The sequence below is a fragment of the Erithacus rubecula genome (genome assembly GCF_903797595.1).
Source record: "Erithacus rubecula genome assembly, chromosome: 9".
NCBI classification, from domain to species: domain Eukaryota; kingdom Metazoa; phylum Chordata; class Aves; order Passeriformes; family Muscicapidae; genus Erithacus; species Erithacus rubecula.
Genome location: NC_136660.1, coordinates 15,115,993 through 15,143,740, shown reverse-complemented (window position 1 = coordinate 15,143,740; position 27,748 = coordinate 15,115,993). Strand labels below are relative to the sequence as shown.

General features: G+C 38.4%; 1 protein-coding gene across 10 annotated transcripts in view; it reads left to right on the top strand.

Annotated features, from left to right (window-relative positions):
* The window catches only part of SEC24C (SEC24 homolog C, COPII coat complex component), a 38,214-nt gene extending 11,903 nt beyond the window's left edge, over window positions 1-26,311 (top strand). For 4 of the 10 annotated variants that reach the window (XM_079312793.1, XM_079312798.1, XM_079312795.1 and 1 more), the window contains 22 exons: window positions 1,198-1,339; window positions 2,252-2,430; window positions 3,603-4,043; window positions 5,349-5,479; window positions 6,682-6,750; window positions 8,479-8,590; window positions 9,395-9,522; window positions 11,981-12,119; window positions 14,029-14,144; window positions 15,416-15,540; window positions 15,798-15,989; window positions 17,005-17,098; window positions 18,759-18,875; window positions 19,342-19,512; window positions 19,899-19,995; window positions 20,262-20,407; window positions 20,791-20,929; window positions 21,716-21,834; window positions 22,220-22,399; window positions 23,046-23,237; window positions 23,654-23,743; window positions 24,165-26,311. In XM_079312793.1, the coding sequence (XP_079168919.1) occupies window positions 1,198-1,339; window positions 2,252-2,430; window positions 3,603-4,043; window positions 5,349-5,479; window positions 6,682-6,750; window positions 8,479-8,590; window positions 9,395-9,522; window positions 11,981-12,119; window positions 14,029-14,144; window positions 15,416-15,540; window positions 15,798-15,989; window positions 17,005-17,098; window positions 18,759-18,875; window positions 19,342-19,512; window positions 19,899-19,995; window positions 20,262-20,407; window positions 20,791-20,929; window positions 21,716-21,834; window positions 22,220-22,399; window positions 23,046-23,237; window positions 23,654-23,743; window positions 24,165-24,305 (3,260 nt within the window). In that variant the 3' untranslated portion in view covers window positions 24,306-26,311. The remainder of the gene's footprint in view (window positions 1-1,197; window positions 1,340-2,251; window positions 2,431-3,602; window positions 4,044-5,348; window positions 5,480-6,681; window positions 6,751-8,478; window positions 8,591-9,394; window positions 9,523-11,980; window positions 12,120-14,028; window positions 14,145-15,415; window positions 15,541-15,797; window positions 15,990-17,004; window positions 17,099-18,758; window positions 18,876-19,341; window positions 19,513-19,898; window positions 19,996-20,261; window positions 20,408-20,790; window positions 20,930-21,715; window positions 21,835-22,219; window positions 22,400-23,045; window positions 23,238-23,653; window positions 23,744-24,164) is intronic. The other 6 variants (XM_079312799.1, XM_079312796.1, XM_079312800.1 and 3 more) reach the window with 5 other exon arrangements.
* The last annotated feature ends 1,437 nt before the right edge of the window (window positions 26,312-27,748 follow it).

Sequence of the window (27,748 nt, the reverse complement as noted above, 5' to 3'; positions counted from 1 at the left end):
ATTTAGAGATCAGGAATGCTTAGCCAGAGGAATAGTAAGAATGAAGGTGCTGTAACAGTAGTTTAGAGAAGACAAGATTAATGAAATTAAAGTATATAAAAATAATAAATGTCTCTAGGAATAATTAAATCCTGTTTCAAAATGAAAAACAGGAGGAAGTTTAATAATAAAGAAAGAAACTCAAGTAATGATCAGTTATTCATACAAGATCTAGTTAATTCCTTCCTTCGCTTTAGGCTTGCTAAGAATTGGACGTAGCAGATAAGATAAAATATGTGAGTTGAAACTCATGCTTTAGAGTATAAATTATACCATAGAATTGGTTCCCCTCATTTCCTATTTTGTAAAGATTCCTCACAAGAAGGCTTCAGAATCCCTTTGAAACTTGCCATGCCAGTCTCTGTCAGAGAGACACTGTGTGTGTGTGGGCCTGGTCTCATGGGGCAGTTTTAGTCATCTGTACTTAATGATAGCCCATATGTGAAATAGGTTTCCTTGTGGTTAACAGGCATGGTCATACAGTTGTTCTAATTACCAGCATTGTTAATACAGTATTATTAAAAGAGAAGTTTATATTCTCTTTTTGGAAGTAAAAACTGCAGTTGATCTGCTGGTATTGTATCCAACATTTTGTGGTCTGTGGAAAGACTGGCTTCTGAGGCAAGTATATTTGGGCTATGACTGAACCAACTCAGTCTGAAAGATGAAAAGTGTTCTGTGTTAGCCTCCAAGCTTGAGAGGCTGGAAAGAACAGTCTGTAGTGGCCCCCATTATGTTTATATATAATTCAGTAGTCATGTAATTTTTGAAAATGAAATCTGTTTGCATAGCCTGTTTACCTTTGAGGTAGGGAAAACTGACCGGTAATGAACATTAGATTCCACTGAATACTCTTGGTTTAGATAAAAATAATTGGGCTTGGAGGGGAAAGGATTCAATACCTTACTGAGAAGATAATTTTTTTTCTTCACAAAAGATGAAGTTGTCTTCTGAAACCTTCCACATCACATATTTTGTATTTTCTGCTTGATCTGTGTGGAGATGGTAATTAGTAACACTAGCTAAAAATATTTGTGCATAAATTATTTGCTCATTGAGTATTGTTGTAGCAATTATGCACTTGAGTTTTCATGGTAGTTGGTTCAAGACCTTGTTTCTATAATTTGTGATTTTTTTTTTTTTTTCTTATGGTTATAGGTTCATTAAGAGCCCCACCAACATCTGGAGCTCCTCCTCCAGCCTCTGGAGCATCTCATCCTTCTGGCCCCTTGGCATACAGTCAGTTTGAACATGGAGATGTGCAGAATGGAATTCCAGCCTCAGCAGCCCCAGTGCAGAGGTGTATATGAGAAGAGTGAATTGTAAAAAAGTTGCTAGATTTGTGCTAGGTCTAGACTTTTTAGATCTAAATCAAACTAAATACTTCAGGGTTTTGCTGTGGATATTGACTTTTTTCATTGCCTTGTTATTGTTTTGGAGCAACGTTTTGCCACAGGGCTGTTTGTTAGACAGCGAGTATATCTGGAGATGAAAAACTTGTGAGAGGATGTGAGCAGATGTCAGTGACTGATGAAGACCTCTTTGCCTAAGACATTCTTCATGGTGTTCATTTTCCCCTAAAAAAATCGGTTGCACCCACACAACTGTAGCCTTTGTTCCTTGTCAGTATGAAATGATCTCTGGATCATGTGACAGTCTTTACTGAATAATATCTTAGTATTGATTCTGGGCTCTCTTGTGTCCCTTATGGATCCCTGAGTTACTGTCATCTAAGGATCTTCTACATCTTTTTCAGAAAGATACTACCATTACCTCTGTGGTGAAAGTGACAATAGTCCTGGGGAGTTCAAATGTTTTGAGTAGCAGAACATTCTTACATAGCTGTAGGCAAGAGTCCTGAGGAGTTCAAATGTTTTGAGTGGCAGAACATTCTTACATAGCTGTGCAGGCCTTGCTGTTGCTCACCCTAGGGTCTCTATGCAGCATTTCTCATTTGTTGTGATAATTGAAATGGAATTAGCAAAAATACAGAATTTGTATTTTAAGAGCTAATAGATTTTTTTTTTGTTTGATGAAAGGGATTCAGGTACAAGCAGAATGTAATTATTTTTCCCTAACTGAGCTACAGTGTTTCATGTAAATATCTAAAACTCAGATAGTGTTTATGTGCTAGAACACTTTTAAAAGGCACAGAGAATTGTAACTTCTTCTATAACGAGGAATCAATTGAGTTTGTCATCTTCCCTCTCAGGCCACCTGCTTCTCAGCCGTTTCTGCCAGGCTCAGCACCCACGCCTGTCAGCCAGATATCTACGTTCCAGCAATATGGGCCCCCCCCAGCCAGCGTGCAGCAGCTCAGGAATCACATGGCAGGGATGACAATTGGCAGTACTGCAGCCTCTGCTCCTCCCCCAGCTGGACTGGGCTATGGTAAGGTTACCTGGCTACAGAAGTATGCTATTGATTTTCATTTTTGCTAGTAATTTCATAAAAGATTTTTTCTTGTCAGTGATTCATTACCATATGGTTATGTGAATTCTCTGGGTGTTGATATCTGCCATGGTAAACAAAACAAAAGATTTCTTAATAATAAGGTCATAATTGGGGAAAATAGAACTGAGAAAAGTAGAGTAACAACATTGCTTCTTGACTAGTGAATCTTGTGAAACAAGGAGCAGTCTACCCCTAAGTCACCTGGAGAGCCTACATATCTTGCCACTGTTGTGCAGCAGCCCAATCAAAAAAAAAAAAAAAAAAAAAAGAAAAGGAAAAGAAAGGAAAGGAAAGGAAAAAGGTCCCTGTAAATGTAAATCACAAAGGGCTGAAAATACTCTGAATGATTATGTATAGGGTTCTGCTGGAAGTCAAGAAGACATTTACTTAAATAGTAGAAACTGAATTAACAGTTCTGCAGTCTCATTGCTGTAGATTAGGGGACTTTTAAAATTGAAGACTAGAGTTTTGTCTTTATTATGTGTAAGCTGGTCTGCAAGAGTATAAAACTATTTAAAAATTGTTTTGCTTAAGAACTTTTTAACAAGACAGATTTTGTAGGAAAATTAGGAGTAGGTAGGGGATACAAATTTCCTTGGCCTTTTGGCAGCATGTTTGTCAAAAATGATTCTCAGAAGTAGTACAGCACTACATACAAATGGTGCTAGTTTCATGCTGTGAAAATCACAAAGTTCAAAACCATTCTTGATCTACAGACTCAAACTGAGTAGGGAGTTTAAGACACAAACTTGGTTCCAGAAATCTGTGTATAGACTTTTGGTGGTTTATGTTTTGTATATTCCTGGCTTTGTGCTTTTTTTTCTGGCCTTGAAGCCTGAAATGTATTCTGATTATGTAAAATAAGCAGCTCAGACTTTGAGAGAACTATCGAGATTCAGGTCCCCTGAAGGAATTTCAGATCTCTGATCAATCTAGGAGAATGGTCACTTAGTATTTGTCTCTGCTCTTACTGGTAAGTTCATCTGAAGATGAGAAAGTGGTAGATTTACTCGGGTGACATGGAGCAAATGGATTTTTCTTGCATCTTAATTATCTTGAGGATAGAAGAAAATGATGTTGTATCTTTTTTTTTCTTACCGGGCCCCCAGCATCGGTTCCTCCAGTCTCAGGAAGCTTTAGTGCAACAGGATCTGGTCTCTACACACCTTACAGTGCAAGCCAAGGACCCCCTCTTACCAGTGTGTCTCAGGGTCTTCCTTTGGCACAGCCTCCGCTTCCTGCTCAGACAATATCAACTCAGCGCCCACCTACTCAAGTTCCTGGTTTTACCCCACCTCCTCCTTCTACAGGGGTTGGACCTTCCTCTTACCCTCCTACCACAGGTGCTCCAAGGCCACCTGCCATGCCAGGCCCACCACTGCCTGGGCAGACAGTTGCTGCACCACCATCATCCCAGCCTAATCATGTATCCTCACCACCACCTCCATCAACTATGGCGGGGCTGCACCCTGGGCCTCCCATGAGTGGTCTCCATGGACCACCTCCTCCCACTCATCCTCCTCAGCCAGGATACCCAATGCAGCAGAATGGTGAGTATTCCTAGTATAGGAATTTTAAATTACTTATTCTCTGTATGCTGCAAACTGAGAACTAGATCTCATGTTGTTGCCTGTGGGCTTCTGGCTGCACCTTAAAACTTCTTTCTTGTTTCCCTGTACTCATCTCTGATATAATGTCATGTGTCATTGTAAGATACTTTATAATACAGGTTTTAATAACATTAATGTAACTCAAGGAATTCTAGCTTACTTGGCCAAAAAGGTGTTTAGCAGTTATTGCCATAATACTACCAGAATTTGTGATCAAAATTTTATTATGGATTCTAACTTGATGTCTGCAACCTCACCTGTTGAAGAACAGACATCGGAAATACTGAAAAGCCTTATTTATTTTTTTTTAATTTGTGGCCAATGTGCATGTGTGTGGATGGAGTTGTTAAACATTGAAAAAGGAGTTGCTATGTTTTCTCCTTTAATTTGCATAACCATATTTTTCTCCCTTGTAGAAGCTTGCATGTCTTAAATGTACTTAAAAGTAAGACCAGTTAAGCTTTCTGAATTAAAACCAGTTTTGGCTAGTTTTTAATGAATAACACTTACAGATAGCTGCAATAAAGTAATCATGTGCAAATGTTAGGACTGAGAATCCCATCCCTCATGCAGCTTTACACAGCTGGACAGGTAAATTGCTTAAAAATATCTGTTCAAATTCCTATGAACTGTAGAATTATTAATGGGTTAAATCATGCTGTTACTCTGCAAGTGATTGGAATTGTCTAAAATAATATGAAATAGCTTCAGGTAATTATAAAACAAAAGACAAAAATCACATATTAGCCTATTACTATAATTTCAAGCCAAAACTGCCCAGGGGAACCCCTTGCATGTATTTAGTTTGAAGAGTTAGGGATCATCCACTAGCTTATGTGACTGTTCTGTATGCACTTTCCTTTATACAGTTCTGCAGGTAAATATTCATAGTGGATGATCTTAATGTGCATTGTAATCAACAATTACAAACTCTAAAACTATTTACAGTAATGTGCTGGTTTGGGCTGAGGTAGAGCTAATAGAGTTCAGACTGAAAACCTGTTTCTTAAGTATAGTTTTGAGGACTGTGCCTATCAGTTTATTGGACTGTTGATAGAGGTGTACCAGTCCAAGCTTGAAGCACTGTGATAAAGGTGTTTAACTGTAATTAATTGAAAAGCACATTACTATTTATCTTGAGGGGGGTTTTTTTTATATATAATGGCAGGAAATGTGGGAAGTGCCAAATGGAGAAATGCCTAGTATTAAGCCACTGTTTGATTTTTATGGTTTTTTCTTGTTAAGGTTCCTTTGGACAGATGAGGGGTCCCCAGCCAAACTATGGAGGAGCCTATCCAGGAGCACCAAATTATGGAAGTCCACCTGGACCACCACCTCCACCAAAACGCTTGGATCCAGATTCCATTCCTAGCCCTGTAAGCTTACTTGTTCTTACCAGTGTAATTCTTCCATGGTGTCTTTGCATAAAGCAACTGACGAGACCAAAGCTGAAAGCAGATTTCTCATTCCAAGGAACATCAGTCTGTTTTCCTGATTATGTTTCTCTCTCCTATCCACCTTCAGTCTTTTGTGATGAGTAAGCCCAGAGGCAGTATTTGTCTTGGTGACTAAACAAAGGCACTGCATATGGAAATCACTGCTCCAATTCCTCAGATCTTTTTCTGTACTGTGTTATCTTCTGAGAATCCTTGAGGGCTTAGATTAAACTTGTTTCTCCATTTCTGGATTCTTGCATTATTACTGCTTTCCAAGGTGAACTAATTTCAGGTTTTGAGGTGACAGTCTGTGAACTGTGTGATCTATGTTTAAAGTATGGCTAGTAGGAGGTGATTGTAGTGCTTTTCCTATACTCTGTCAAAAAGCTGGTTTGTGGTTTTTTTTGGTCCTGAAGTCATGATGCTGCATCAGTCATATGGACACATTCTCAAACTGGGATTTTCTTTCAGAGTGGAGATTCTGAGACAGGATAAGCAGTTATACGGTTATAATAAGCATTTATAATGGTTAGCAACAATGAGTAATATTAAGCCTGGTGGTGCTATTGCCACTAGTCTACAGTGCTGTTCCTTGCAGTGCTCTTGATGCTGTTTCTATACTTCAAAACTACGAAACTAATGTAGTCTTGAGTTAGATCAGAACTGATGTTATTTAGAAGGAACTAAAGATTATGTCTTTAGATTCCAGATTTACGTAAAACTTACTATTGTATTTTTTTTCATAGTGTATAAATCTTTAATTGCTTGTCTGCCTCTCTTCTTTTCCACTAAATGAAATCTTTAATGGCTTCTGTCAGTTGCCTTGATGTTAGCATGTTCTTAAAGCATAAATCTGCAGTTTCTAACCAAAATGAGCAGGTGAGCCACTGCCTCCATTAGCAAGGCCTTCAGAGCCTAGTCCAATATTCTGGCAAGACTGGTTTTGGGATCAGTGTATGCTGCAGAAGCTGATGTGTTCTGTTGCATGAACCAGTATCTAAATGTATCTAATTCCAGTGCTACAGGTTTGGGTAGAGAGAAGTAACACTGTTACTTTTTGGTTTATTATTCTCTTTTTGTTTTTTTTGTTTTTGTTTTTGTTTTGCGGCACTCTTATTTCTTATTTAAAAAAAAAAAAAAAGCAACTTAATGAGCTGCCACCCCAGCAGAAACCCAGGCACAGAATAGACCCAGATGCAATTCCTAGTCCAGTAAGTGCTGTATATATGTCAATTGTAGTCTGTGTGTTGGTGACCATCCGTGCATGCCTGAAACCTGAACTTCACCTTACTAACCCTCCATCATTAATCTTTTACCCTTTCCTTGCTGTCTTCTGCTTGCCTTATCAAAATGTGTAACATTACACCACGTGAGGTTGTTAAAATCTTCTGTGACGAATGGTGAGGCAATAGAAAGCAGTGTTTCAGAAACAGATCATGAAGAATGTCTCCCCTCCACTTTGTCTGATCTTTAGGATATTGCCTCCAGGAGATTCCAGCTGGCACTTCTAGTCTAAGCCAGTAGTATAATTGCCATACAATGTGTCTCTCATGTCAGCATGCACACAGTATGAGCTGTTGTAGCCATGTTTTTTACCATATTTTGATCAGAATTTGATTACTGTTTTTGGTGATATACCAGTACTGGGCTAGTGCTCTGGAGTTGTAAAATTGTAGATGAACTGGAGTTTTTAAAATGTTAATTCCTGGTACAAATCTTCTAGTATAAGGCATGGGGAGCTACAAACATTCTGTCATTATCTGTGCTCATGCATAAACATTAAATTTTGAATTTTAAAATTTAATGCTTATGTTGGAGAATCTTATCTAAAGAAAGAAAAAAGCAGCTACCTTTTGGATTGGAAGACAAAAAAACAACTTTTGGGATTTTGTTACCCTGTGTCACTTCTCATGTAGTCAAAGTTCATCATTTAACAGGTACCAGTGGTGATATCAAATGTCAGTCTTTAGACTTTTAGAAGTCTTTAGACTTCTGAAACTGGGCTAGATTTATTCTAGAGTACTCACTGAAGCTATGAGAGGCTCTTTGCTGGCAGCTTGCAATCTGTAGTGAGAGGGTGGAAGTTCTGCCATACAAACTTCTGCATTTCAGAACTTACTCTGGGCCAAGGCAGGTGTGTTTGATGGCAAAATAAGAGCAGAAGAATGAGTGCTAGCTTTAATTCTTTCATTCAGTCAGCACTATGGAAATGTAATTTGAACTGTGTACAACTACAAAGGTCAGTGAATATTTTAGTTAAGTAAAACTATTTAATACATTTCCATTATCTTAAGCAAATTTGCAGTTGTGAAGTGTTTGAAATACCAAGAAATTTAAGATTTTTACAGGCTTTGAAGTTTGAGTCATGGACAAGTCCATTGAAATTTCACTTTCACATTCCTAGAATTCAAATCACAAACCCTTGACCACCACAAAGTAATGAAGACTTCCACCTGAGCTTGCAAGCCATCTGTCTTTAGGCCAGAGTTACTAGTAGTTAGAAATAAAGGCATACTGTGAAAACAGTGAGACTGTAACAGAAAGAAAAAGCCAGGTTACCTATAGGACTTCAGCTTGAGGCTTACAGAAGCTTCTAATTCTTATTTGACTAGAACTGTACAGGGAAATACTACCAAAAATTCCTTTCTTGATCTGAGTTTGGCTTTTATGAATTCAGATCAGACTTTAAAACACAAAATATGCTCCTACTAAGAATACTTGGGGGAAAATACTATTTCCAGCTTGTCATTTATTGTTAGTCATTAAGTGCTATTTGAAATCGAACTGAGAGGTGACTGCTTGACAAAATTTACTTGCTCCTCCTGTTCTTAGCAATAGTAATGTTTGCCTCAGGTCCCCTATTCACTGCTTTAGTAATTTTTTATTTTGCAGTGCTTTGAAACCAAGCCTCTATAATAACATGGTATTTTCCATCACAGATTCAAGTGATTGAAGATGACAGAAATAACCGTGGGTCAGAACCATTTGTCACTGGAGTGAGAGGGCAGGTCCCACCTCTTGTTACTACAAATTTCTTGGTCAAGGATCAAGGTAAACTACTTTTCCTAAACAAACAAACGAAACACAAATCCCAAAGAGTCAGTGACAGAACTGTGTCTTTAAAAGAAATGTGCTTTACCAACAGAAGCTTAATTTTTCAGGTCCTGAACTCAGTTTAGTTTCTCCTGATTGTTTGGTAGCTAGTAAACAATTTTCAGATAAAAAATGTTTTCCAAGGCAGATACCTAGGACCAGCATTAACAGAAATATCAGAAAAGTGCAAATGGAGCCTCTTCTGTAGAGCTTTATAAAAAACATTTAAGAATTGAAATCTACTAGCAACATCATTAGAACTGGACTGGCAACTGTATGTTTTAAAATTAAGTGGGATGTAAATTGGTGTGATTCCTCCACAGAGAAAAGATATTTCTTCTTTTGACTGCTGACACTTTTTTTGAGTTTTAAAGTTGCAGGAAAAAGTTCAGAATCTAATTCTACAATCAAGTACTTTAGTCTTCAGCCAAAATTACAACAGGAAACAGTAGTAATGTTTGAGCAGAGTTTTCTGTCTGCATTATGTTTCAGTCTGGGATTATATGAAACAGAAATGCCTTTTTGTAGATTTAGATGACAGAGAGTTAAGTTCATTTGTTTTAAGGTCTTTTATTATATGCAGTTAATAATGAAGAGGTATTTTATTTGGAATTCAAGTTTTCCATAAACTAAAACTCAATATTTAGCTAGGCTCTTAGTGTCTGTGGCTTAATGACACAACTTAAGGTAACTTTGTTTCTGTTCTTGAATATAAACTTAGTTTGTACTGAAATCTCTGGGGCTTTTTTATTTGTTCCCCAGGAAATGCAAGCCCCCGCTACATCAGATGCACATCCTACAATATTCCCTGCACCTCTGACATGGCCAAACAATCCCAAGTTCCCCTGGCTGCCGTCATAAAGCCGCTGGCTGCTCTGCCGCCGGAGGAGGTGAGAGCCCTGCCTACAGTTACCTGTGCCGTGTGCTCACTGGGCAGGAGAGTGCTTCAGGTGTCAGCATTTCACAGCTATTTTTAGAAGGTGTATTTAGGTAATGACCCAGGTAAACATTGATTCTCCAACAGGTATGCAATAGGTAAGTATCTATAAAGCAGAAGAATGTTGTGTTCAGAGCATTTAATATTTTGACTGCCATGATAATTTTTGCAGTAGCTGTCAAGCACTGTGACTAAACGGCCAGAATAGTTGGATGGTCACAAAGGTGTACACTTCCAGCTGATCTCAGTTTCTTTCTTCATCTGAAGTATTTAAATGGTTGCTAATCATAAGTGTTAAGTCTTTTCTAGGATGCCAGGTTGTGAAATTGGGTGAGAATGTATGAAACAGCACTGGTTTAGCTGTCTGATATGCATGGACGTGTACAGCACCATGTGGGATGACATCACAACACTGAGTACTGAGTACTTCTGAGCTGCACTTGTATTTCTCTACAGCACTTTTTTCCTTCTTGGTATAATGTGTGGCTGTTGAGCCTTTTACCCACTCGTGTTTGGTTGCTGAGAACATGAAAGCTCAGAGACTTTGTTACAGAGTTTGAATTTTTCTTAAGTAATCTAAATACTCTGGATACTGTGGTGTTAGCCTGCTTGGAGCAGTGACATGAAGGCAAACAGGATTGTTAAATTTGAATACATAGGTCTGCAGTGTTCTGTGCCCTGTTAAACTAAATGTAGCATCTGTTGAGGAAAGACTCTGGTCTTTTAAAGGTATTTTTCTCCTGTTGCATTTCAGTAGTGTTCCCTAAACTGTGGTTTGAATTTTAAAAACTGGTTTATGATAAAACTGATCTGTGGCTGAAGCTTAAAAGGAACACAATAGGAGAATAAGGTCTTACTTGAGAAACTTGGAGGCTTGTGGAGTTGCACATTTTTACAGAAACTTTACAAATAATAGTTGTTTGGTCTCCTGGTGTGTTTATGATTTGAACCAACACTTCTGGTGTCCAGAAAAAAAAATGTCTAGTTGGAAAATTGCCTTGGAGACCAGTCAATTTCTGGTATTTAGAAGTTCTTTCAGATGGCAAGGGCAAACTAACTGTGGAGGGGCCCTTCCAAGACTCAGCTGTTTAAAGCAACAGGACTGTAAACAGACCTAAACCTTTACATACAGGTAATGAAAGGATAAATGTTTCATGAAAATAATATCTTACAAAACTAAAGCATTCAGATAAATTTAGAATATATAAAAATTCAGCCAAATCCAGGACCTTTGCCCAATGTTGTGCACTGTTCAGAAAACAAAGCTTGAGGCTTTGGAAAGAAGTAAGTGGTTAATGACAAATTATGTGTAGTGCTGCCTGTTTCCAGCACCCTTGTAATTTGTTTGCATATTACAGAGGGAGAGGTTGAGAAAGAGAAAATTGTGTTAATTGTCTTGAAGTACAATAGCAACATTGCCTGCCAATCAAAAAACTTGAATATTGTTTTCCTCTGAAGAGGTCAGCCTGGACTGTAAGAAATGAGAAATGCCAGCTGCAGAAGCATTGTACTGTCATTAGATGATTAGTGAGGTTGAATGAAGAGACATAACACATATGTGGCATGAAGAGGAAAGTGACTGGAGCATTTGCTCATCTTCTGCTCAGGGAATATGTTGTCTCTTAAACATGATCATACATTTAGGGTAATGAAGAGAATTAAGACCAGACACCTTTACTGACAGAAAATTTAAAAACAAGTAGTTAAATTTTTGAGTAAATCCTTAGTTACAAAAGGTTCTTTGTATTGTGAATGCAGCTTATAAAATGCATGAGTTCTGTCTCAATCATTTTAAAGTGCTTCCTGCTCATTCTGCTGTTGAGAAGCTGCAGAAGTTGCCAAGCATCTTATTCTGATTTGGGTGCAAAAAGAACATTTTAAGTAGTAGTTCAAAAATGGTGTCACTATGTAAGAGTTTTGAGGACTTGCTGTATTGTAATATAATTCATCATGGAGTTCAAAAATAAGATTTATCAGATGGAATTTTTTAAGGTAGATACTCTATATTCTTTAATATATGGAATGCAATGACTGGCTTTGCTTTTGTCGAAAAGCTTGCTTTTTACACGGAGAAGAAAGAAGAGGTGAAGAGTCATTTTGAGTCTTCTATGTTCACTTGGGATACATTTGGTAGTGCAATGTGGTCATGTTCTTCAAGGAAGCTACTGGCTAATGGGATAGCCCATTAATCACTTTAGTCCTCAAAATACTGCTGTGCTAGAGCTTGAATTGAAAAGCACTTAAATACTTGTTCAGGCTTCCCACATCCCCTGCATTCTTTCCCACAGCTGGCAAATGCTAAATCCTATGCTGTGTACAGGGAGATAGAAATGACCACACAATGCAGAGCTTCAAAGTTTCTCATCATCATGGGAGCTTTCTTTTCATGTTTTTTTCTCTTCTTTCCACAGACCCTTCCTTATTTGGTAGACCATGGAGAATCCGGACCTGTCCGATGTAATAGGTGCAAAGCTTACATGTGCCCTTTTATGCAATTCATTGAAGGTGGAAGGAGGTTCCAGTGCTGTTTCTGCAGCTGTGTCACAGAGGGTAAGGTTTCTTCTGGAAATCCCTCTGTGGGCTCTACTGCAAAGATCTTTGAACAAAATGCAGGCAAATAAATCTTTGTCATGTTGTGATCATTTCTAATGAATACTGTGATTTAGCGTGTGTCTAGTCTTGTAAAAATTATTGGAAGGCATGTTCAGTGTTCATTTCTGGAATTGTGTTCAAAAAGGTGCTTATGCATTGTATAGTATTGTAGCAGATTTTTAATATGAGGTATTTGTAGCATAATGCCTGGTGGTTTAAAAGACCATTGTATTTTCTTAGGGTATTTCAAAAGTACGGGGTTTTTGAACAGGCTGAGACATAAATCTAGTCAGTAACATGCAATAGGATTTTTTTTTTTTCTTTCACACAAAGCCTTTTTTTGTCTCACTAACGCAGATGAGATTGCAGTTAAATCTGCTACAGCTGAATAAGAGTGTTCAGTACAGGCCAGTTAATATTAGTTGCTCTTTTAAATTAGTACAAAACATGCTTCCTTTTAAGCAGAAGTCACAATGAGCTGCTCATAGCATGACATTGGTAGATTTGTTTTGAAGGCACAGTGGAATGTAAGGTACAACAAACCTTATGATGATGTTTTCAGTGTTCTGTTTGGTTGCACTGGTGGCTTTTAATGGACTTTCTTACTACCTCAGATATGCTGTACTACTACTGTTTGTACTAACCAAAATGGGGGTAAAAAATGGCCGACTTTAAAAACCAGTTTTATCTGGTGATTTTCTGCCTGCATACACTCCCTGTCCTGCTCACTCAGCAATTGTATGAAGGGCTGTACCTGTAACAACTGAGCAGAAGCAGAAAAGGGAGGAATACTGAGAGACTGCTAATGAAAGCAATACTATGGAAACACAATGTAGTTGTACCTAAAATTTGAGAACAATTTTTGTTTTCTCTGCAAATGCCATCAGGCATTTAGCTTGTATGGGATGCATTCTTGGAGATGAGTGATAGATGCTTATATATAGTCTCAATGATATCACTTTGTTTTCTTTTGAACTTCTGAAACTTGGAATACTTAGAATAGTTTAAATGTGGTGGATAATGTCATTCCAAGTAATGTCATTTTAATCTCCCCTGGAGCTGTATAGACAGCTATATAGACAACTATAGCTGGAATAAATTTTGTCACCCGAGTACTTCTGCAGGAGGAGGGTCTGTCATGGTGGTTCTTGGGACACAAGGGAAATACTTTGTTTCTGCAGCCTATTTTTGTAGGCAAAAATTTAGCTTAACTCCCGTTTTAGTTTTTGATACCTTGTACCAGCACAAAAGTACTGGGTGCTGGGTGTGTGGTTGCACTTGTGTTCCTCCTCCTTAATCCACTGTAAGAAGTACTCTGGCTATTCTGGTAAAAAGATTATCAAAGTCTCTGCACGCGAAAGTGCTTGGAGGCTTTACTCTTGTGCAGCATAGGAAGGAAGGAAAAACTTACATAGCAAAATAAGAAGCTCAATATTTTAAGCCTGACTTGAGTCAGTAATGCTGTAGCCTGTAGTTTGCCTCAAACTCTCTTCTAAGTAATTTGTTATTGCTTATATGGATGGTTATGCTTTTCCTTTGGACTAGATCCTTCAGAATAATAAAAGTGTATTGTAGTGATGTTTCTGATATGAAATGTAAAATGAGAATGGAAAGGAGATTCAAGAGAAGTATAACAGTAACTATACTGTGTGCTGTCTGGTGCACGAGACAAACTGGAATAAGTTTGTATTTTTTTTGCTTTAATGATATTGAAATCTTATTAATATTTTTAGTACTTTTATGCTAGCCCAGAGTGCTAGTTCACTTTCCTGGAGTTTTGTTTGAAACAGCTGTTGTCATATTGGCTCTCTAGTCATAGTGTTCATTATGGGCATATCACTGAGCTTAATGGTTTTTCCTTTCCCAGTGCCACCTCACTACTTCCAACATTTGGATCATACTGGAAAGCGAGTAGATTTCTATGACCGACCTGAGTTATCACTGGGGTCGTATGAGTTTCTAGCAACAGTTGACTATTGCAAGGTACAGTAGTAAAATATGTTTTATTTCTGGATTTGTTTTGCTTTTAAGTAAAAAGACTATTTTCTTGAAAGTAAGAAGGCCATTAATTGTTGGGGACTGATTTCTAGCTGGCAGAGATAATTAACAGCATTAATCCAGCCCAATTTTTGTGTAAAACAACATGCTTGTTTGCTACCTTAGGACACCAGTGGAGGTCCTGATAACACATGACATAGTATAATTTAATAGCTTTAATTATATATATTATATATAATTTAATTTTTTTCTGGAGCTATATAAGCAGCTATAGCTGCACTTACATTAGGAATTCTGCAGAAGGGATTCTTGTGCAATAGTCTTGGCAGAAAAAGGGATTGTAGGAGAGGTTCAATGCAGGTACAATAGTAACTATGCCATATACCACCTGTTCCCTAAGGCAGACCTTACTTATTGAACTTCAATTTCAAATACAGCCATAGTGGTTAAAAGCACAAGAGTAGTGTGGAAATGTATATTTCAAAGCTGGTTTTATTTTAAATTAAAGATATAGATAATAATTAACTTCTAAGGAATAGGGAAAATATATGCAAGGTATTTATTAAAGCAACTTAAATCTCTGCTGAAATATTGTGCTGAGAAAATAGATGCCTAAATGTTGCAAGTTGCTATTGGTTGCCTTCTAATGCCTCTGCTTCACTTTAAGATAAAAAGTCCAATTATTTTCTAACAGCATGAGAAGAATTTTGAATCAAACAAGATGTGATCTTCACAGCTTTTTTGAAAGTTCATCTGTTTTGCTTTTGTTCTGAGTGCTTGTTACAGTTTGACTTACAGACTTCAGAAAACTATTGACTAAAACAAGTTTTTCATTCCCAAATAAAGCCTGATTTTTAAGAAGGGAAAGTTGTAATCCTTGGAGAGGAAAATCTTTTAATTTATATTGATGGAATTACCTATGACAGGTTCCAAAGTCTTCAGAACTCTTCCTTGTCTACTTTTCCAATCTAGTTCAGTCATGTAAATGGATTATTTAGTTATAACTTTTCTTCTCTGATCAATAGTATAGTCACTCTAGGGCATTTAATACCAGTCCATTTCAAACATAGTATGATTACATGTCTGTTAGCTGGAAAAGGATAAGAGAGTGAGCTGAAGAAACAACTGCTGCTCATGCTTGCAGAGGTATATGAAAGCAGCAAAGGCTTGGCCAGCATTGATTTGTCTGTGTTAGGGAGCTGTTATGTGAGTTGCATTATATGGCAATAGTATGATTTCTTCCCTCTTTTCAACAGAATAACAAGTTTCCTAGTCCACCTGCTTTCATTTTTATGATTGATGTGTCTTACAATGCTGTTAAGAGTGGCTTAGTGAGGCTAATATGTGAAGAATTAAAGTCACTCCTAGATTATCTGCCCAGGTATGTATATTGTGAACTACTGTAGTCAATGCAAATGGGGGTTGCTGTTACTTTTTCTTTTAAAAATGCTAGAAATTTTAAAATTATTCGATAATCCTGTCAAGCTTTTCTTCAGAAAAGGCCAAGCAGAACATCTTTCTTGATACCCTTCTAGGTGAAAATAAATTTTACTTCCTTCCCTTTTTCCCTTAATGTGTTGGTTATGTGTAATGGTTTATCTGTCTTCTTGGATGTGAAGGCAAGTATGTGTCTTGCAGGGAAGGGAACATGGAGGAATCAGCTATTCGAGTTGGCTTTGTCACCTACAACAAAGTGTTACACTTCTATAACGTGAAGAGCTCGCTGGCACAGCCACAAATGATGGTGGTCTCAGATGTGGCAGACATGTTTGTGCCACTCCTTGATGGTTTTCTGGTGAATGTGAATGAGTCCAGGACAGTTATTGCCAGGTAATATAATATAAATTGATTTACAGTGTGTGTAGTAAAATACTTGTTTGGCAGATTCACGTTATGTGACAAATTATCATGTTAAGTCAATCTATATATTTTAACTTACTGTACTGCTTGAGATTAAGCTGGCACAGCAGGATGAGGAAATTGAAGGGCTAAGGGATTATTTATCTCATAGTCCAGCATGACAGAAAGTGTATATAAGGCAAGTTATGCAGAAGGGCATTTTTAGGGAGAAATAAAGAAAAAACAAACAAAATCCAAGCCAAAAAAACCCCACCTAAAATAAAGCCACACAATAGAATGATGCAGAGTGAAAGCTGTTAGCATACTTAAGCCATGTCTTTAAATCAGCTGCTTAAATAACTGCAAACTGAGACAACAGGAGTGTCCCAATTTTGATTTTGTGGAGAAAAGAGAGTAAGTGGGATAGAGGAGATAAAATCTGAAAGGAGAGAAATAAGTTAACAAAGTTTTGGCAAGCTGTTTACCATGGTACTTGAACTGTAATTAGTCTATGGTGTGTAGCTAACTACATATTGGGAAATAGACCTGGAATTGCATGCTTTTAGAGAAAATTTCTAGCTTGCTTTTCAATGCATTAAACCAGCCCAAATACAAAACTGTGGATTAAAACTATTAATATTTGATTAGTACATAAGATGCTTGGCAAACAGAGGCCAAATGTCACTAGTATTTCCTAAGAATTTATTACCCACATATATTGGAATACATTAAAAGAGAAGAAATACAGAAGAGCTGTGGAATAGGAATCAGTCGAGGCTATGGAAGGCACTGAGGATATGGATGAATGAAACCAATGAAGAACAGTGCAGCATCTTTTTCACAGATGAAATGCCAAATAGTGTAAAATTATGCAAATTTACAGACATGTTAGGGACATGTGTTTAAACCACCTCACTCGTATAAATCATCAACTTCAACTGTGTGGCTTTTCTTATTAAATGGGATCTTGAATTCCTCTTTTTTTTTTTCCCTTGCTCTTTGCTAGTTTGCTGGATCAGATTCCAGAAATGTTTGCAGACACGAGAGAAACAGAAACTGTTTTTGCACCTGTGATTCAAGCAGGGCTGGAGGCACTGAAGGTTAGTAAATGCATTTTTATGACAAATTGTTTTCAGGCAAGTACTCTGAAGTTCATGGTCTGCTAACACACACTAAGACAAATCTTTAGATTTTGTAAGCTCCTTGTAGTAGATGCACTACATATAGGGAGTACTTGGCTCATTCTTGAAGTGCATGAACTTCCTGTTTTATGCAGCTATGTATGTTCTTTACCCAGTTCTTTTTTTAATAATATTTTTCAAAGTGCAAGAACATGGTTTACTGTCAGTTGTCTGTCTGGGTTTTCCTTTAAACAGTTTAGAGAACCTACAGGAAAAAAAAGACCGTCCAGCATTAAAAAAACAGTGCTGAAATCTGTTAAGTCTCATGGAGGTGTTCTGTAGTTTGGTGTCTTTTTAATCCTGTACTCTTCTAGAATTTTAAATAAAAAGAGAGAATATCATCAGCTGAAGTTGTCTGCAACAATGTGCTAACCAAGTAAACTTTCCTTAAAGTTCTTCCACTCTAGTACTTCATCCAGACATAATTATGCATGGTTTAACTCTGACTTGTATCTGCTCTGATCAAATGGATTGCCTGTATGACTTCACCCCATACTGTTGTCACAGTTGTATATATATCTATATATCTGTCACATCAGTCAGAGAATCACTTTAGTTAGATAAGACTTTTACCATGAGCCCAACCTTTAATCTAGTACTGCCAAGTCCTCTACTGAACCGTGTTCCTTAGTGACACTTCTACACATCTTTTAAATGCCTCCCCGGATGGTAACTCCACCACTTCCCTAGGCAGCCTGTTCCAGTGCTTGGCAACCCTTTCCATGAAGAAGTTTTTCCCAATATCTAATCTAACACTCTGCTGCAACGTCCTCATGTCCTATCCCATATTAAATGGAAGAAGAGGCTGACTCCCACCTGACTACAGCCTCTTTTCAGGTAGCTGTACAGAGCAAGATCTCCCCTGAGCCTCCCTTTTCTGCAGGCTGGGCAACCTGAGTTCTCTCACTCGCTCCTCAAGCAAGAATTGTGCTCCAGACCCCAGCTTCATAGCCCTTCTCTGAACATGGTACAGCATCTCAGTGTCCTTGTAGTGAAGGGCCCAAAATGTCAAGTGTAACCTCACCAGTGCTGAGTACAGGGGAAATGATCCTTAAAAGTCTTTCTTAAACTCAGTTTTTGTTACAATTGTTCAGTCAAGATACAGTAAAAATTGCTAATTTACTTTTTACATGCTGCATGTGTTAGAGAAAATACCTATTAAACATTAACCAGTGTGATCTGTTGAAGCTCAAATGACAAAATTTTTTGTCATTTCTGTGACTTCTTTGTACAAATTCGGTAGCTGCAAACCAGGGAAGAAGACAGTGCAACATGCTTGCACAAAACCTTTCATATCTGGGTCCTTACTGTTATGTCTCCTTGGAGAAAGTTCTTTTCTCCCTGCTATGGAATTAGCACAAATCCAGTAAAACTCAGACTTGCTCTTCTATAATTGACTGGTAATTTGTGCTCCCTCTCTTGGACACCAGTCACATAACCAAGTGACAGTGAGCCTGTGCATCTGGTAGAGTCACTCTGACTTTAAAAGAGTGCTTGAATGTTTGTTCTTGAATCACAGCTTCCCTTACAATTTTTGTAAATATTTCTAACCTCTGTTATTGCACTCACTTTCCTGCAGGCAGCTGAGTGTGCTGGCAAGCTCTTCATTTTCCACACCTCTCTGCCCATCGCAGAGGCTCCAGGGAAGTTAAAGAACAGGGATGATAGGAAGCTGATCAACACAGATAAGGAGAAGGTAATAATGGTTTGCATAATCCTTACATAAGGATGTATATTTTGCTCTTTATGGAATAAAATAACTGAAACGGCATTTAAAAAACTTGCAAGGATAGCACATATTGTAACTGTCCCAGCTCATATCTTTTAACATTCCACTTTTATCTTCTGTTCCCAAGCAGAGCTATCATAAGGACAGCTCTAGTCTGAGAACAAGAAGATTTAGCTCTAGATTGTTACACAGGGTAAAATGCCAAATCTGGGTTAAAGTAAATGTGCTGAATTTACAATTAAAGCAAAAGGTGTAGTAATTTTCATAATAATTAACAGTTCTTCAAAGGCAGAGTCAGGGACAACTTAGATGTTTCTATTTTCCCTGAAGAAAGATTTAAAGTATAAAAGAGTATTGACTGGGCTTATTAGCTGGATCTCACTTTGCTTTTCATGCACAAACTTCTGATGTAACCTCTGATTTCCTTTCTTAGACTTTGTTTCAACCACAGACAAGCTTTTACAACAACTTGGCTAAGGACTGTGTGGCCCAGGGCTGCTGTGTGGATCTATTCCTGTTTCCAAACCAGTATTTGGATGTGGCCACACTGGGTGTGGTACCTTACCAGACAGGAGGCTCCATTTATAAGTATGCGTATTTCCAGGTAGGAGCAACATTGACTCGGGCTGGTGTCTGATCCAAGTAAGAGGAATTGTTTAGCTGAGAGTTCATTTTTCATAGTGGGAACCATAATGACGGATTACTTCTTTGGTAGTAAATGGCTACTTAAATTTCAAGATAATCAGCAAAATTATTTGGTAGCTTTGTGTCTTTGTACAAACATCTCTGTTAATAACAAAACCCAACAGGAAGAGCTAGGCTGTTACCTCTTAGCACAGTATTTTATTAGCAGGCCACTGAGCCTGGTATCATGGCTGACTTCTAAAGTAAAACCACAGGAGGTAATATCTGGTTTTAAATTACTTTACGGTTTATGAAGCCATTCTGATTTATGGAAGTCTGAAACTTTAATTACTGCTTGTCTTCTAGCTGGAGACAGACCAGTACAGATTCCTGAATGACTTGAGAAGGGATGTCCAGAAAGAAGTGGGATTTGATGCTGTAATGAGAGTGCGCACAAGCACAGGTGGGTGTTAGCATGGAGGAATCTTCATAAATTGACCACTTCAACCATGTCTCATGGGAAGAAAGAAATCTTCCTGTGATTTAAAACACATGGTGTCTAGGCTGTCCCAAAGCTCTGCTAAAGCTCTTGAATTGTAATACTTTCGTTGAGACTGTAAAGATCCCTGTTGAAATCTGTCAGGATAACTTGGTGTCAGGGTCAAAAGGATAGCTCTCTTGGTATTCTGTTGAAAATGGTGGTTCATGTTGGGTTTTTCCCTCTTTTAGGAATTCGAGCAACTGACTTTTTTGGAGCTTTCTATATGAGCAACACAACTGATGTAGAGATGGCAGGTCTGGACTGTGATAAAACAATCACAGTGGAATTCAAGCATGATGATAAATTGAGTGAAGACAGTGGTGCACTGCTTCAGGTGAGGGGGGGAGGCTTGTCTAGAAGAAGTGAATTGACAATTGAATTATTAGACACTTCCTCAAGGAATTGTTTGTTCTTTCTTTCTGCATCTTACCATACCCTTCCAGCATACTTGTTCTGATGCTGACCTGGAATGCTCCAAACTACAGTCCTGTTTGCTAAACCAGATCCCTTAATACAACTGCTAAAATTGCTACTTGTTACCTTTCATTGACTGATTCTTAGCATGTTCTTTTAGCTCATTGTCCAAGTCTTTTATGTAGTTACCTTATTTGTCCATGCGTCTGAGTCCTAGCTTTTAATGAGGTATATTCTGATCCCACCCTTCTTACTATAGCAGGACCTCATTTCTCTGTCTCCTGGCATTTTTGTCTCCTGCAGTGTGCTCTGCTTTATACAAGTTGTGCAGGACAGCGACGACTGCGCATTCACAACCTCTCCTTAAACTGCTGCACGCAGCTCGCTGACCTCTATCGGAACTGTGAGACTGACACCCTCATCAACTACTTGGCTAAGTTTGGTAAGGGTTAATATGGAATCGAGAATTGCAGCCTTTAACTGCTGCTAAAACACCTGTTTTGTCACACAATGACACCTGTCTATTCTTCCTGCTTCAAATGTCGGGTGGCAGTTCTTGTACTTCAGTCAGTTATGGGAAAGAGGATAAAGCTGTGATGATTGTATTGCTGCTTAGAACGAGAGGTACAGATGGAGGGTGTAGGCTTATTCTTCATACAAATTCTTTTCTATATGTTTTTAATAACAGTTTGTGTTGCCAGCTGTCTGAATTCATCCCTGTATTTATTTTTGGGCTGGTTTAGTTAATTTCTTAACTGTTGCAGAATTTTTCTCTCAAAATAGGAAATGGTGGCCCTTGTTCACAGGTATGGGTTAAATGTCATATACTTATGCACTATACCCTATTTACCCTAGCTTGCAGTAAAAACCTAGAAATCCAACAGATTTGAGAGTTGTGTATGTATATTGTCATTAAACTGAAAGAAACTGTCCGTTTTCAGACCATTAATGGAAGATGGCCAGTCTATAAAAGGAGTTTTTATTGCATCCTGTACTTTCAATTATAGGAGATAGAGAGTTCAAGATTATGTAACAAAATGGAGTAAATATGCTTTTTCAGGTTATCAATAGGAATATATCATCATTTTCCTACAAGTTTGAAGCAGGAAGAATAAAGGCTTCCATAAACAATAGTTGTTTGGATTTCCTTTGTGGAAGTAGTGTTGGGGTTTTGCTGTTCCTGAGCAATCACTTGACAGCAGTCCATCTCTTTCCTCTCTCTGTGCAGCATATCGTGGTGTCCTGAGTAGTCCAGTGAAGACTGTACGAGATGCACTGATCAACCAGTGTGCCCAGATCCTAGCCTGCTATCGAAAGAACTGTGCTAGTCCCTCTTCTGCTGGCCAGGTAAACTCCAATGCCTTTACTTGAATCCCAGGCTTGGAAATTAAAATGGGATTACAGCTTCTTCTCACTTAGCCTGATCAAAAAAAGTCAATTCCTTTCCTCAGTAGAAATTTGCAAAGAGGAGACTCAGGAAAGTAGATACACTACTATGAGTAAAACTATAGTTGGGAATGGCTTCTTGGACATCTGTCTGGAGCCCAGGAAGCACTGCCTGCTTCAGGGAAAGGTTTTATGTTTCTTTTGCAGTCCATGATATAAGTAGACTATCAGCTTTCACTCCTCACGACTGTACCACACTTTGTTGGTTCATGCAAGCCTCATTTTGTCAAACATAAGCTTATTCAACTAGACAGCTGACTGGCTTTTGTCTGCTTGTGACTTTTAGCTCATCCTTCCCGAATGCATGAAGCTGCTTCCTGTGTACTTGAACTGTGTGTTGAAGAGTGATGTACTTCAGCCTGGCCCAGAGGTCACAACGGATGACCGTGCCTATATCCGTCAGTTAGTGACATCCATGGATGTTGCTGAAACAAATGTTTTCTTTTATCCCAGGCTTTTGCCCCTGGTGAGTAATGCAAGATCTTCTTAGTACTTGGGGCTTGCTGTTGTTTTGTTGACTCATCTTAAGGACTGACATTTATATTTTAGCAAGGGAAGGGGATTTGAGAAGTACTTGGAGATTTGCCATCTGTTGGGATATTTCACTTAATTTTGCTGAGTGTTACTGCATCTTGTGAATTTCTTGGGGGATACTTTTTTCTGAGCTATAAGCGTATGACTAGTGGCAAAGAAGACACTTCTGACCTTTTCATAGTCTTTTTAAAAAGTCCTAAAGCATACAACTTCTTGTAGTAATTTTCATTATTACAAGGTAACTCCACATACTGTTCTGACTTTTCATTACCATAGTTGCTGGAATAATACTAAAAACTAATTACATTCCTACTTCAGTAGGTGATATTTGAACTTGAGTCTTTTCACAGAAGCCTCATGTTCTCTTTTGCTGACCAAGAGTCTTTGAACTGCTTCTGTGTCACTTTGAGTAAGAAAACTAAGGAAGATGCTACTTCAATCACAATTGGTGCAATCTTGAGAGTCCTAGAAATGAGAAAATCATTGGGGTCTTCATGGCAGAAATGTTCAGGACTTCATAAGATGTTCTTGTTTTATAACCTTTATTTTATTTTAATTTTTATTTCCCTGTAAAACAGACCAAAGCAGATGTTGACAGTGATTCCTTGCCAGCAGCCATTCGGAACTCCGAGGAGCGTCTTTCCAAGGGGGACATCTACCTGCTGGAGAACGGGCTGAACATCTTTGTGTGGGTGGGAGTCAGCGTGCAGCAGGGCCTGATCCAGAACCTCTTCGGAGTGTCATCCTTCAGTCAAATTAGCAATGCCTTGGTGAGCTGGATGGCAGTGTGGGAGCTGGAGTCTGTGATAGTCACCCAAAACTTACAACAATGAGAAAGCCAGTAGAAAAAATAGCATTTCATGTTTCATAAGAGAAATGAGAGAAGTGCAGATGTGTGAAACTAGTGGAAATGTTGATAGTCTAGGCATGTCAGGCTTGCTTTTTGCCTAGGTGTGTTTGACAAGTCATATCACTAACAGTGAAGGGAACAGTTGATATTTAAATAGAATAAATAGTTGAACTTCAATTCTGATTCATGTTATATTCTTTTAAGTAGTTGAAGTCAAAGAGATTGTATACTAATGGGGGTAGATATTTCTCTACCCTTATATGGTAAACTGCTAACTTTTGTTTAATATTGCTCTACTTCCCAAGACTAATGGAGATTGGATGTCTTTCATTCCAGAGTACCCTGCCAGTCTTGGAAAACCCCTTTTCAAAGAAAGTGCGATCTATTGTTGATATGCTTCAAGGGCAGAGATCACGCTACATGAAGGTAAAAATGTCCCCCATTTACAACTTCAAACCCCCTTCCCTCTTAGTAGAGTGAGATGATGCCTGCTAATGCTGCAGTCCTGAACTTATTCTTCCCAATCTCATAAATGTTATTCAAAGTTTTCAAGAATCTGAAAGCAAATTTCACTAGTTTTGGGGTTTTGTGTTCACCATAGTTTTAAAACTCATTTTTTCAGACCTGCTACAATACACTACTATATAAACCACATATATGTGGTTTATAGAGGATTGTGGCTTAACCTAGCTGAGTTACAGAAGTCAAAGCATATAAACCGTATATGCTGTGATTCTGGCTCTTTCGATTTTGAGCGTTTTGCCTTTTGCTCTATTTTCCCCATGAAGACTAATTCTAATTGTATCCACTGTTGGGTTTTTTTCTTGTTTTGTTTGCTTTTTTGTAGTTGATAGTTGTGAAGCAAGAAGATAAGCTGGAAATGCTGTTCAAACACTTTCTAGTGGAGGACAAGAGCCTGACTGGGGGGGCTTCATATGTGGACTTCCTGTGTCACATGCACAAGGAGATTCGGCAGCTACTGAGCTAGAGGAGTGAGTGGTGCTAGAACTCAGCAGTGACATTTCAGTCTCCACTAATGACCTGATCAGAAGGCCCAGCGCCCTCAAAAAGGACAACATAGAAATCTGTACAATTCCATAATTTTTAATACACATTGCATAAGCAGAAATCCTTTCAACCTTTCCCAATCCCATATGAGAGATGAAATATTTTCCTGGTGAGGGCTAAAAAAAAACAGAAAGGCCTTTGATACCAGGTCTTTTATTTGCATCTAAATTGTTTCCTGTGCTTGGCAGGAGTTCACCCCCCACCCCACCCCACCCCATGCTCGCTAATCCTGTTGTAATGAATGTAGGGTTTTTTTCAGTTCACTGTACATGATTCAACATCGGGTGAAAAAGTGATAACTCTTCAAGACTTCTGGTAGCTGCTGTGCATTTGTGTGGGTGCGTGTGCATGCTCCAAGTGTGAAGAGGATGCACAGGTGGGGAGGACAAGAGGCAGGTCAGATGATGGGAGCTGGAGCAGCCAAACATTTTCTCTCTCCTCTAAAGAGGGAAACATGATCTGTCAGAGCACAGATGTGTCATGTGGCTGTCTGAACTAGAAAGCCACGAAAAATGAAATGAGCGGTAAGCCAGGAGGCAGCAGGGCAAACTTCTCTCCACAATCTTCCCTGTACCATAAGTTGCTGTGCAGAACTGTAATGGAGTAATCAGTAGTTCAGTGGGCAAAAATCAACAGCTTCTGAACAGTGTAGGGGTAGAGACGATACTTCCTGTTGACATGTGTGGTGACTCCTTTCCTTCTCGTTGCACGGCTCTGTATTGTCCTACTCAATCCATGTTCCATGACCTCTCCTGCAGAGTTTACCTGTCTGTCACATGGTGGTGGGAACAAAAGCTTCTTAACCCTAAGCAGAAAATACTTTTAACTAGGTGATGGGGGACTGTATGGGAACTGGATGATGAGGAAGTGGCCATTTTCAACCATATTTTTGTGAATCATAGCAAACAAGCAGGAAGTTGATTTATACTGACTTGAATTTGAGATTGCTTTGTACCCTGGAATACAAGGAAGGAGATACAAAACCTTAAGATTTCGACTGTACTGTAATAGCTCTTGCAAGTACCTGATTTTGGCTATTGACAGCACCCGGGCCATAGCAAAGAGTTTCATTATTGGATGTTTGTACCCTCCACATTCTATCTACTGATCAGCTTGCACAAAACCTTTTATAAGCCTGTTTGCTAAACTAAAATACCTCAGACAGATTAATCCATCCACTTAGGCTGCTCTGCTGCTCCATTTTGCAAGGGTGGATGAGAAGACTCCTGTGAAGAGGGAGCTAGTGTAATCAAATTCAGAATTCTAAGGGCTTCGTTTATTCACTTTTGAAAGGGGGCTTGTATATTTTAACTTGAACACTTAATAGGTGTTCTTCCAATACCCAGGAGTTTAAGCTACCAATAGCACTAAAAGTGAAAGGAAGAATGTGGATGGATTAGAGAACATGTTATCTGGGCTTGATATTTCATAGGAAAGTCCTTGTTAAGTTCAGAAAAATATCTGGCTGTGGTTTTAGTTCCATGTCCTGTAGCATGTATATAAATCCATTTTTCTTCTAATGCTGCTAGTTTGTCTTCCCTCCCATCACTACACAGGAAGGGGAACATGAAAATTGTAATGGAGAAACTCTTTCAAGATGTAGTTGACAGAACTTTCAGTGGTTTTGTATGAATGTGGCTGACTTTTTACTCCATGTACTGCCTCCAACCAAAAAATAGAGGATTTTTAATCAGAGGGAAAAAAGAACTTCCCAGGAATATAATGCACAGCAACCACAGACTTCCACAAATACTAATTTCTAGTATTAATATTGGGGGGTGTGGGGATGGAAATGAAATCATGAATGAAGCTTTCATTTTCTTCACTTGTTTTTCCAATGCATCTTTTAATTTGTAAAGAAATAAAAATATATTAAGATGTATTTTATGTCATTGTTAGTAAATAAACACTGCTTATTTTTCCAAACCCTGTATTTTGAGGGAGGGGGGAAATGGGAAGGGCTGAAGTCTAGCTCATTGATCGTTTACAATTCAGTCTTCTACTAACCAAGTTCAGTCTTTCTTTTTTTGTCATTGTTGTTATTCACACTGAATAAGAAATTCAACAAGAGTCAACAGACAAAAGGTACTGTTTAATCTCAGTGTTACTTTATTTAGATGATTGTTTTTTGACTTTCTGCCCTGTCTGAATTTCTGTTTCACAAAGAAATTCCCTTTTTTGCTAACACAGCTTGAGTCATTGACTGGGTGGGGTTTTTTTGGTCTACTTAGGCAGATATTGCCCTTCTGACAATGTCAAGTTACAGGCTTCTGTAGTCTTAAAAACGCTAATATTTCAGAGTTAAGGGCACCTGGGTGAATTGGTTGGGGTTGTTTTTTGGGGGAGGGCAGGGTTTGGGGTTTTTGTTTTTTGGTTTTTTTGTTGGGTTGTGGTTTTTTTGCTGGGAGTGTTGCTAATTACAAAAATAAAGTTCAGAGTGAACTGGCAGTGTTATCTTGACTGTACCCATGAATATTGCTGTTGTACAGTTTGCTGATTACCTTATGACAAATCTGTATGAAAGCACAAGACAATCATTGCTAAATATCCAATAATACTAAATTTGCTGTAGAATATTTTTGAGATTACTCTCCTATAGAATGTACTTTATGTCCAGAATCTACCACAGAACTGGTGTGATAATGATGGGCCTTATGGATCTTGTATATTAATTGTGTGGAGTAAATTGTGCAGAACAACCTGATGCTTGTGGAAATTGCCTTGGAGAAGTCAAGTGTGTTACCTTCACATTGTGGAGGATGCTGTGGTGCTGTTGGAGCAGGCCCAAGCAGTGTCTACACCTAACTTTTCAAAGGAAAGGAAAACGATTCCCTCTTTAACTTGTTTCTGATACAGCTGAAGAACACTTTTTTGCCTTATGTCCCTCCTAATATCCTGTATTATAATTGGTAATTCATAAATACTATATTATCTCTTAAGTTAATGTGAAGCTTTTAGCAACTGTGCAAGTGAGCAACTGAGTGGTAATTCTAGAATATGTCTGTTGGATTTACACAGTGTAGCCCAAGCCACTTTCCTATTTGTAGAATATTTTAGTACTATAGGGATTATTCAAGGTTGGTGTAGAAAAGCAAATTTCAAGGGAGCTTTAAAACTACCTATAGATATTAAAAAAAACCAAAACACAAACAACAAAAAACAAACCTAAGATTTCTGTTAGTAAAAGGTGTTTTCTGTTCCTTCCCTTTATATGGTCTCCAGCAGGAGCTGAGCTGGGTGCTCCTTCTTACAAGAGCTGACCTGTTGCTTGGTCCAGGAGCCCTCTCTCTGCAGGTGCCTTCGGGGAGCAGCTCGGCTTTATCGCTGTCCGCTGCAGGTACTGCGGAGCCGGTGTCAGCACAG